The sequence below is a fragment of the Ursus arctos genome, unplaced genomic scaffold (assembly GCF_023065955.2).
Source record: "Ursus arctos isolate Adak ecotype North America unplaced genomic scaffold, UrsArc2.0 scaffold_28, whole genome shotgun sequence".
Lineage (NCBI taxonomy): Eukaryota > Metazoa > Chordata > Mammalia > Carnivora > Ursidae > Ursus > Ursus arctos.
Window position 1 is genome coordinate 18,671,164 of NW_026622963.1, and position 12,530 is coordinate 18,683,693.

The following is a 12,530-nucleotide window of genomic DNA, read 5'->3' on the forward strand; positions in this document are numbered from 1 at the left end:
AAAGGTTGGGACATGAGATGTCCATAGGGCTTTGAAAAGCTCCGACATATTCCTGCAAATCTAGAAAGCCATGTGCATTCATAGGCTGTGCACACGCTCAGAAAGTACCTGAGAAGGCTGAAAGCCTCCAATTCTAGATGCCCTAAAGGTGCTGTGCAAACAGGAAGTGAAGGCTAAGACAAAGATGCAAACTCTGTCTCAGTGTTGAAGATGTGTATGCACAGAGCCCCTCAGCAAAGACTGGGAGATTTTTTTTATTCCAGATTTAAGGAAATCTTTGTTCAATCATCAGCTGACCACTGAGCTAAAAAACAAAAACAAAAAAAACAAAACAAAAAAAAACGAAAAACAAAATTAAAAAAAACAGGATTTCAGTGACCACACACAACAAAGAATACAAGCTTTATAGAATCATTTCAGAAAAATCACTAAATAAGCAACAACTATCACAATATGAATCAACAAGAACAAACCTGGGGGAGGAAAGAGAATCTGACTTCCAGAGTTGCCATGCTATATTACTCAAAATGCCCAGTTTTAAATAAAAAGACATGCAAAGAAACAAGACAGTATGGTCCACACCTAGGGAAAAGGCAAAAAAAAAACTGGCCCTAAGAAATCCCAGATGTTGGACTTTCTGACAAAGACTTCAAATCAGTTTTGCAAACACATTCAAAGAGCTAAAGAAAACCATCTCTAAAGATCTACAGAGAGGTAGAGAATGCTGTCTTGCCATGTAGAGAATATGAATAAAGAGATAGAAATTATATTTTAGAAGAAGAAGAAGAAGAAGAAGACGACGACGACAATGGCAGAGGAGAGGGAGGAGGAAGAGAAGGAGGTGAAGAGGAGGAGGAAAGAGGAGTAGGAGAAGGAGAAGGAGAAGAAGGAGGAGGAGGAGGAAAAGGAGAAGAAACAAACAGAAATTCTGGAATTGTAAAGTACAAGAACTGAAATGAAAATTTTACTATAGAGTCTCAAAATCAGGTTTGAGCAGGTGGAAGAAAGAATCAGTGAACTTGAAGATAAATCGATTGAGATTATCCAGTCTAAGGAAGAGAAATATAAAAGAATGAACAGAGTCTCAGACATCTGTGGAACACCATCAGCATAAAAGCATACACATAATGGGAGTGCCAGAAGGAGACAAAAGAGAAAGTAGCATAAAATATCTGAAGAAATAAAGGCCAAATTTTCCCCAAATTTGATTAAAAAAAATATGAATCTACATATACAAGATGTTTAATGAACTCCAAGTAAAATAAACTCAAAGACATCCACATTTACTCAAATCATAGCCAAACTGACATAAGCCAAAGGAAAAAAATCTTGAAAACAGTAAGAAAGAAGGAACTCATCATGTACAAAACATCCTCAGTAAAATAAAAGGCTGACCTCTCATTGGAAATCAGGGAACAAGTAGGCGGTGGGATGAAATATTCAAAGTGCTGAAAGAAAAATATTATCAACCAAAAATACTTTATCTAGCAAAACAGTGTTTCAAAAAATGAAGGAGAAATTAAGATTTTCCCAGATAGCAAAAACTGAAAGAATTTGTTGCTGCTAGACCTGCCCTAGGAGAGATACTAAGAAGTCCTTTGGGCAGAAATGAAAGGTCACCAGACAGTAACTAAAATCTACATGAAGAAATAAAGAGCAGCAGTAAAGGTAACTACATACATAAGTATAAAAAACATTATAAATATATTTTTTGTTTGCGACTACTTTTTATTTTCTATAAAATTTAAAAGATATCTGCAGAAAGCAATAATTACAAGTCTATATAGATGGGCACAAAACATATAAAGATGTAATCTGTAACAACAGCGTAAAGTAGAGGAAGAGGAATAAACTTTAAAAGAGCAAATTTTTTATACTATTGAAATTAAATTGACATTGATCTGAATTCAATTGCCATAAATTAAATGTTCATTGTAGTCCTAGGACAACCACTAAGAAAACAACTCAAAAATATATAATAAAATAAATGGAAAGGGAATTAAAATGGTACACTAGAAAATGTCTATTTAACACAGACGGAGGTAGTAATGGAGGAATTAAGCAAAAAAAGACATAAGACATGTGGAAAACAAATAGTAAAATTATAGGGGTAAATTCTTCCTTGTTAGTAATCATATTAAATATAAATGGATTAAACTCTCCAATTAAAACACAAGACTGTCAGACTGTATATTTTTAAAAACATGGTCTAATTGCATTCTCTCTACAGAGATTCATTTTAGATTCAAGACACATAGTTTGAAAGTAAAAGGATGGAAACAGATACTCCACATGAACAGTCATCAAAATTAGTATAGCTATCAAGTGCCTGGGTGGCTCAGTTGGTTAAGTGGCCTACTCTTGATTTCAGCTCAGGTCATGATCTCAGGGTCCTGGGATCAAGCCCCACATTAGACTCCACCCTTAGTGGGGAGTCTGCTTGAGATTTTCTCTCCCTGTCCCTTTGCCCCTACCCCCCTCACACTCTCTCTTTCTAAAATAAATAAATAAGTCTTTAAAATATTAGTATAGCTGTGGTGCATATACTAATATTAGACAAAATAGATTTTAAGACAAAAATTGTTATTAGAGACAAAGAAGGACATTAAATTATGATAAAATGGTTGATCTATCAAGGAGATAGAATAATTAGAAACATATATACACCTAATAGCAGAGCCTCATAATATGTGAAGCAGAAACTGACCAAAGTAAAGGGAGAAAAAGGCAGTTCTACAATAATAGTTGGAGACTCTAATATCTCACTTACATTAATAATAGAACAACTAGGCAGAAAATAATAAAAACATAAAAGACTTGAATAATAACATATGCCAACTCAACCTAACAGAACACTACTCAACAACAGCAGGATATACATTCTTCTCAAGAGCATATGGAACATTATCCAGGATAGACAATATGTTAGGCCATATAACACAACCAAACAAATTTTTAAAAGATTGAAATTAATCAAAGTGTGTTCTCTGACCACAATGAAATAAGATGATAAATTAATACCAAGAGGAAATTTGGAAAATTCACAAATATATGAAAATTAAGCAACACAGTCTTAAATAACCAATGAGTTGAAGAAATCACAAGGGAAATTAGAAAGTACTTTGAGGCTGCACAACAGTGTGAATAAACTAAATGCCACTGAAATGTACATTTAAAAATGGTTAAGATGATAAATTTTATATGTATTTTACCACAGTTTAAAATTTTTTTAAAGAGAAAGAAAGAAAATACTTAAAAGTGAGTAAAAATGAAAACACAACATAACCAAAATTTATGGGTTGCAGCAAAAGCGGTACTCAGAATACTTATAACAGTGAATGTCTGTATTAAAAAAGAAGAAAGATCTCAAAGGCATTGAGTTCTGAACTAACGAGTAGACCACTACCAAGGTCCCAAACTGATCACTGGGCTTTACATACACAGGAAAGATTCCAAAAGCACAGCCAAGACTTTTAAAATTCAACTGAAATTGGAATCACAACACAAAAATCATGGTGGAACTTGCAGCTTGAGCCTAACTAGGTCAATCAATTGCTGAAAGAAAAATATCAACATTCTTCATGGGATTTAAACAAGACTCTGTGTCGCATGACATAATATTCAAAATGTCCACGATATAATTTAAAAACAACTTAGAATCTGAAGAATTCAGAGAAAATTCAGTTTACCTGGAGAAAAAAAAAATCAATAAATGTGAAGGCCAAGGTAGTACAGATGTTTGAATTATTTGACAGACTTCAAAGAAACTATTATAAAAATGCTTGAACAAAATTGCAAAGAATGTTGAAGCTAATGGAAAAATAGAAAGTCTTAGAAAAAATAGAAGATATAAAGAAGAACCAATGAAAATTTTAGAATTGAAAAATACAATAAGTGAAATTAAAATTTCACTGGCTAAGCTCAATAGCATAACAGAGATGACAGAGGAAGGAATCTATAAACTTGAAGATATATATATATATATAGATAGAGATAGAGATAGATAGATAGATAGATAGATAGATAGATACATAGATACATAGATACATAGATACATAGATAGATACATAGATATAGATATATAAATTACCTAATTGGAGCAAAAGAGAGTAAATAAACTGGGGGGGAGGAACTTCGTCGAACTATGGGACAGTAACAAAAGGTGTAACACTGTGCTATCAGAGTCTCAGTAAAAGAGAAAAAATGTGATGCAGAAAATAATACTTCAAGAAATAATAAATGAAAAATTCCCAAATTGGGTGAAAGACATAAATCTACCATTAAAGAAATTTAGCAAACACCAAACAGGAATAACTCAAAGAAATGCACACCCAGGTACAAGTTAGAATCTTCTGAAAACAAAAGACCAAAAAAAAAAAAAATTACAACAGCCAGAGAAAAATGACACATTACTTATAGGGGAACAGCTATTGAAATAAGGGCAGATTTCTCACAAGAAACCAAGTAGGCCAGGAAAAAGTAGCATCACGGTTTTAAAGCTGAAAAGAGAACTGTCAACCCCAAAATTCTATATCCAACAAAAATTCTTCAGGAATGAATATGAAATAAAGACCTTCTTAGAGAATTCATTGTTAACAGGTGGGCACTAAAAAGATTACTACAAGAAATTCTTCAGGCAGAAGAACCTATACCGGAATAAACTTGCAATATCAGGAATGAAGGAATGTTGGGGGTTTCAATACGTGTCTATGTAGTATCTAAAACAACCAAAGCATAAAGGGGTGGACAGAAAATGGACCCATATGGTGGTAATGTTTTTACATCCAATTGAAGTGGTAAAATACTGATGCTAAGTAGACTGTGAAATGTTACTATCCACCTTGTAGTCCCCAGAACAACCACTATAACATCTATACAGTAAATGGTATAGTCATTTCCCAACTTATTTCTGAGGCCAGCATGACCCTGACACAAAAACCAAACACAGAACTAAAAAAGAAAACTATAGGATACTAGCCCTTATGATCATAGATACAAAACTTCACAACAAATATTAGCAAGTTGAGTCTAGCCACAACCAGGTAGAGTTTGTCTTAGGAATGAAAGGATGCTCAATATTTGAAAATCCATGTAACCATTACATTAACAGTTTAAAGAAAACATATGATATCAACTGGTGAAGAAAAAAATATTTCCACAAAATTCAACATCCATTCCTGATTTTTAAAAAAAAAGAATGAATAAAATAAATTAAAAAAAAAAAAGGAAACTTATCAGCAAACCAGAAACAGAGAGGAACTTCTGCAATCTGATAAATGGCATTTATTTAAAAAGCCACAGCTAACATGGCAAAGACTGAATGGTTTCTCCCCCTAAAACTGAGAGCAAGGCAAGGATGTCCACTCTACCAGTGCTATTGAGCAACATTCTAAAAGTCTTAAACTTCTGGAACTCTTCTGGACTTCAAAACTTAATTAGATGGGAGAAAATGACCCAACTTTTAAAAAGGGGAACAGATGAGAATAGACACACCAGAGAGGACTTAAGTTTGGCAAATAAGTGCATAAAAGATGCTCAACATTATTATCTATCAGTGAAATGCAAATTGAAACCATGATGAGATAACTCTACACACATATTACAATAGTTAAAATAAAAACATACTGACAATACCAACTGCCAACAAAGACACGGAGCTCCTGGAACTCTCCTACACTGGTGGGACTATAAAATGGGGCAACCACTCTGAAAAATGGTTTGGCAGTTTCTTATAAAGTTAAACATAAACTTGCTGCATTCTCTAGGTATGAAATGAAAACTTACTGGTTCAGCCACTATGAATAACAATATGGAGGTTCCTCAAAAATTTAAAAATAGAACTACCAGATGATCCAGTAATTCCACTCCTGGGTATATATATCCAAAGGAAATGAAAACAGGATATCCAAGAGATATATGTACTCCTATGTTTATTGCAGCATTATTTGAAATAGCCAAGATATGGAAACAACCCAAGTGTCCACAACAGATGAATGGATAAAGAAGCCATGGTTTATATATACAATGGGATATTATTTAGCCATGAGAAAGATGGAAACCCTGCCATTTGTGACAACATGGATGGACCCTGAGGACACTATGCTTAAATGAAATAAGTCAAACAGAGCAAGAGAAATGTGTATGATCTTATGTATATGTGGAATCAGAAAAAGCTAAAGTCATAAAAAAAAAAAAGAGTAGAACAGTGGCTACCCAGGGGTTACCATGGGAATTGAGGATATGTTGTTTAAGGTACAAATCTGCAACCAGTAGATAAATAAGTCCTGGAGATCTAATGTACCATATAGTGGTTATAGTAAAAAATACTGTATTATTAACTTAAGCATTGCTAAAAGACTAGATCTTAATCCTCCCCACCACAAAAAAATAAAGGATAATTATGTGACATTATAAAGGTGTTAGCTAACACTACAGTGGTAATCATGTTGCCATATATAAATGTATCAACACATTTGACATCTTAAAGTTACACAATGGGTGATTCATACAACTGAATACCAAAAGAAAAAAACAGTCAATTTACCTTGTGAAAATTTCTAAAAGAAAAATTAAAAAGAAATAAAAGAAATTAAAAAAATAAAAGAAAATATGAAATTAGAAATATGGCATGTGAGAAATACGTCTTTAAGAGCAAATCACTTAGCCTTAGAATACCCTTGTATTCTGTGCTATGCTGAAAAATATTTCACTCCATACTGAAAGGAAAGCAGAATTAAGACTTAGAAAGTAAGAAAGTTCATGTTTTGCTACAAGCTCTATCAAAAATGACAGACTTCTCTTATGTGTTTTCCTGCCACTCAGTATGTCAACAGGTCCGGGACTCTTGTCAAAGTGTTTCCTAGCTAGCCTGTCCTTCCTCATCTGATATGGAAATCACTCTTTGTAGGGATGTCAAGATTTGTGAAATGTCTTAAGTAATTGAGGGAAGTCACAAAATATAGTTAGCATAGGAGATGGTTAATTATCCACCCCTTTTGTTCATCATTTCAGATATAAGTGACCTTAAACTCATTTATTTCTCTCTCCTTTCACACATACTATAAAAACCTCAATACAATGTCCCTTGATTTGATATAACCGTTTAAACTTTGTTGTCTCCAACACTGCAGCTGTTTATAAGCTTGAAATAAGCAGCTGATCATTTTTCTTAATCTAAGCCACATCGTGAAACATTGTTTCTTCCACAGTTTCAATTAAGGGAGTGGCAGTAGGAATGGGAGGAGATTTAGAGACACCCACAGAGGAGTCCTACCATGGGGCTTGGTAGTTCATTCAATGCCGGGGGCTGGGGGGTTAGAGAAGTAGGAAGGCAGAGTGTAGTAAGGAAGACTTAAGAATCAGATGACACTGGGATTTCCTTATTATTTTGTTTTTTTATTGAAGTGTGGTTGATGCACAGTGTTACATAACGTCAGGTGTACAATGCTGACTTGAGACACCTGTACATTATGTTTTGCTCACCATGAGTGTAGCTACCATCTGTCATTACCCAACACTAGTACAATACCACTGACTACATTCCCAATGCTATACATTTCATGTCTTTGACCTATTCTATAACCAGAGGCCTGTACCTCCCACTCCCCTTCACCCATTTTGCCCATCCTCTCTTCCCCTCCTCTCTGGTAACACCAGTTTGTTCTCCGTATTTAGGGGTCTGTTTCTGTTTTGTTGTTTGTTCATTCACATGTTTTGTTTTTTAGATTCCACATATGAGTGAAATCATAGGATATTTGTCTTTCTCTGTCTGGCTTATTTCACTGCGCATAATACCCTCTAGGTCCATCCATGTTGTCACAAATAACAAATCTCCTTTTTATGTATGAGTGGCTGGCCATGCTGTTATCTGAATTAGGTAATACAGGAAAAACATAGGGACTTACAAAAGATTTGAGAGGAGAGATATTTATCTATGTTCTACCAGAGATATTAATCTATGTTTATTTATTTATTTATTTATTTTTCAGAGTTTGGACAGAGTTTGCATTATCTCCTAATGTAGTATTTGTTAAAGGATCTCAAGTTTGACTTTACAGAGGATATTGTGGATTTTGACACAAAAGGAATCATCGAGGGTAACAGATTTGAAGTGAGCAAGGAGACATTACATTTAACAGAGAAAATCAGGTCTTAATTGAAGTAATGTAAATTAATAGTGAAAGTTCTGTTGGTCCACAAAACGCAAGAGGAGAGAGAACCCTTGGAACCTGTAGTATCTCTAGTCGGGAAGTGAGGACTTCTCATACACAGTGAACTTGGTCCTCCTGGTGGCAAATGTCCAGGAAGCCAGACCCTTCCTGCTCAAATGATGTGGTTTCCTAGGGGACATATAAATAGACTTTTCCCCACAAAAAAAAGTTAAGAATAGAAGCCAAGGACCCTCCCACACATCAGAGCGCAGCTGTCAGTGTGGCCAACAGAAGCACAGCATTGGCAAAAGCAGCTCTGGGAGAACATAGGGAAGGGTAACCACAGAGGTAGCAGGGAGTGAGGAAAGCACAGGAGACGCGGTCAGAGAGCAGAAATGTAGTGCAGAAAAAAGCAGCTGCCACTCAGGAAGTAGGCAAGAGGAAAGCAAGGAGAACAGGTGAAGGGATTTATAAGGCTGTGTAAAAAGGTAGCAAGGACCTGCTAGAAATAGACTCAATGCAAACTGGGTGACCCTAGAGACTGCCTGTGTGTTTCTAAGAAAAGATCGGAAGATGGGAGTAAACCAAAGCATGACAGAATCAGACCGAAGTGTTGGTCTTCACGCAGGGAAACTTGCTGGAATGGCCCACCATACTGCTGGTTCAGAGGATCCAGAGGGTTGGGACGTCCCCACTGCCCACCCCCACCAAGTCCTGGGGGACAAATTCAACATTTATTTATTTATTTATTTATTTATTTATTTATTTATTTAAAGATTTCGTTATTTATTTGAGAGAGAGAGAGAACACACGCATGTGGGGGGGGGGGAGGGAGAGGGAGAGAGAGAATCCCAAGCAGACTCCCCACTGAGTGTAAGCCGGAGGAGGGGCTCGATCTCCTGACCCCGAGATCATGACCCGAGCCAAAATCAAGAGTCAGACCCTCAACCAACTGAGCCACCCGGGTGCCCCAAATTCAACTTTTAGAAGGCAGTGCTAGGTGGCGCCTGGGTGGCTCAGTCGTTAATCGTCTGCCTTTGGCTCAGGGCGTGATCCCCGGCGTTCTGGGATCGAGCCCCACATCAGGCTCCTCCACTATGAGCCTGTTTCTTCCTCTCCCACTCCCCCTGCTTGTGTTCCCACTCTCGCTGGCTGTCTCTATCTCCGTCAAATAAATAAATAAAATCTTAAAAAAAAAAAAAAAAGAAGGCAGTGCTAGGTCCTGGGCATACTTCACTGCCCCTTAGAGTTAAATTTCACAAACCAGTTGAAAAAATTCATATTGTACATATTCTTGAAATATGAAACATAGTCTATACAGCAGGTTTTAATTCAGACAACATTATGGTTTCATAAGTTGTTGCCTGATCTTCTAGGAGTTAAAAATCTAACAGTGGATATTTATAATTTACCATGGTCTTTTTTTTAAAAACCCATTAAGGGAATACTAATTATCAAATATAATGAGCAATTTAAAGTTAGTGGTATTCTTCAGATAATTAAATGACCTTTGTTCCTTAAGTAAACCATCTGGTAATCTGTACTTAATTACTAACAATTCATGTTCTGAATCCCCTGAACTTTAAATAAGGATTTTAATTAATTTCATCATCATAACCATTAATTGCTGACAGCTGTAATCAAACCTCAAAAACCTAAGTGTTAGTATCTTCCTTTATTCTCAGAGGCAATGTGATGTACCAGCTAAGAGACAAAAGCTGGAGCAAATGCTAGAATAGATTGTGTGCATTCAAATGTACACTGTGTACAGCTTCACTGCTTACCAGCCATGTGACCTTGAGCAAATTATTTACACGATGACTTGATTTCCTCATTAAAATGGGGACGATGATAATAGTGCTTACCTCATAAGGCTGTTGTGAGGATTAAACCAGCCTAGAACAGTACCTCACTAAGTACTTATTAATGAATACATAAGACACTTAGAGCCCCGAATGGTTGACTAGTACGCACTGTTATGTGTTAACTGTAATTCTATTACTTTCTGTTGCTCCTACAGTCATTTTTAGTAGTTTGAAATATGAAGTAGTATGAAAACACACCCAATGAGCTCCATGATTCTCAAAAGACCAGAAAATCACATAACAATAATAACATTATACTTTTGTTTTTAATATTTAGGTCATCTCAGCTTAATAAAACTATCTTTTGTGTTCACCAGAGTTGAAAACATGTCAATGAGATTGGAAGAAATCAACGAAAGAGAAAATTTTATGAAAACTTCCCTACAGACGGTTGACCTTCGGCTTTCTCAGCTGGAAGAATTGTCTAACAGAATGGTGAATGCTCTTGAAAATCTTGCAGGAATTGATAAGTCTGACCTGATACAGACACGGTCCCGAGCTTCTTCTGAATGTGATGCAACTTTTCTTCTAAGACAAAGCAGTATCAATAGTGCTGATGGCTACAGCATGTATAGATATCATTTTAATGGAGAGGAGTTACTCTACGAGGATGCTTCTATCTCCATGCCACCAGGGACAGGATTCAGGAAAAAAGCCTGTTCCTTCCGAATGAAGGAAGAGAAGGAGTCAAAAATGCATCTGGTACCAGAGCGTCAGGGCAGCCTTCACCTTTTACCCAGCACAAGCCCGCCAGCAACACCAGACTGCAGTCAACTTGCATTAGACAATGTCAAGAACTCTTCAGAGCTGAAATTAGGTCCAGATACTGGGATTTCAGCCGAAGATGATGGAAGGCAGGCGGACTCTAAACAGGAAGAAACTGTTCCCCCAAGTGTAAATCAAACAGATGTTATGCATGGACAGAACAAAGCAGATTTTCAAAACCCTCAGCTCACAGTGGAAACAACACAGATAGAAGGTGCGATTTCCTATCCCCTGGAAAAAGTGAAGTTGACACGCTATCACCCTGACGAAACGTTGAGTGCTTATAAAACAATGAAGTCCAGAAGCTTTGTATATTCCCGTGGACGAAAGCTGGTCAGTGGGGTTAACAACTGGAGTACAGAGTACAGTTCAATCATGGACCCAGCACGCCCCTCTACAGTTCAACAGTGGACGACAGAATGGAAATACCAAGTTCAAAAGATCACACGTTCTCGCAGTACCGACATCCCTTACATCGTGTCAGAAGCTGAGAGGCACGCCGAGCATAAAGAGCAATTCGCAGACACCGAAGATGAAAACTGTGTGTCTGAAACGGTCCCTCGAATCTCTCGTTTGTCTCTAGTTGTCACAGACAGAACTGAAAAGGAAAGTTTACTGTCTGTGAAACCAGACCAAACTCTGGGATTCCCGTCTTTAAGGTCAAAAAGTTTACACGGCCATCCTAGGAAAGCTAAAGCCAGTCAGGACAAACTAGACAGACCTGGACATGCCAGCAGTGTAAGCAACTTAGCAGTTGTGTCTGGAATTACGACAGAAGAACAGAAGGCCAGGCAAGAGAAAACTTCCACAGAAACCGAATGTTGACATGTTCTGTTTCTTCGATTTTTAAATCGAAACCATTCACGAATACCATCCTGGTCATCTAAGTATCATCAATCTCTGAAAACGTTTTCATTAAAAAATGTTTGGCAATTTGAAGATTTAAAATTGAATGCACTAAACACAAAGTAATATTTTGCTAGCATATGTTAGTAAACTTAGTTTGTTTTTAGTTGGAGTAGGATGGAGTGAACGTGACAATACTCCAGTTGAGATAAATTGCTTAATCAGTAAATGATTCTACAATCTCTTTATTAAGCAATCTCTAAATTGCTTAATCAGTAAGAGATTCTACAAACTCTTTATTTCTCTTTATTTATTTCTACCAAGTAGCCTAAGAAATGCCTTTCGGTGCCACCAATAGGTTACTAAAGGAGTAAACAGCTACGTAAAAAGAGAAATTAAAGACGAAGCAAGCATGAAAAAAAGAAGGGGGAGAAGAAAAAGAAAACTGAGGTGCAAGAAGTGAGAAGTGGAAAGGAGCCATCAGCATCATATTTTTATGGGTTTTTGTTTTCTGTTTCAATGTTCTATGTTTTACAATTACACAGTGGAGACAAAAATACACACTTACATCAAAGATCACACTGTAATAGATTAGGGTGACCAGGAGTCTTGTTCATGTGTAAAAATTAAGTATCCAGTGTGCATTTTCCATTGTCATGGAGTCCCTGATAGCAAACACAAATAAATTGTACCTCTATTTATTCAATGGTTTGTGCAAAGCTGAGGCTAAAACCTGAAAGATACATCATCAAGGTGGAACTGTTGAGAATTGCAGAGACCATTCATGGCTGAGAATACAAGGTGTTATGCTTCAACTTGTAAGTCAAAAACCCATCAGACTGCTGAGCACCCCCATGCTCAGATCAGGGGCCACTCTCTAGAACCCTTAATGCCACCCCTACCA

General features: G+C 36.6%; 1 protein-coding gene across 1 annotated transcript in view; it reads left to right on the top strand.

Annotated features, from left to right (window-relative positions):
* TRPM1 (transient receptor potential cation channel subfamily M member 1) overlaps nucleotides 1-11,605 on the top strand; it is a 69,951-nt gene extending 58,346 nt beyond the window's left edge. Inside the window, exon 27 of the mRNA XM_026510259.4 lies at nucleotides 10,333-11,605. Coding sequence (XP_026366044.3) covers nucleotides 10,333-11,605 — 1,273 coding nt within the window. The remainder of the gene's footprint in view (nucleotides 1-10,332) is intronic.
* The last annotated feature ends 925 nt before the right edge of the window (nucleotides 11,606-12,530 follow it).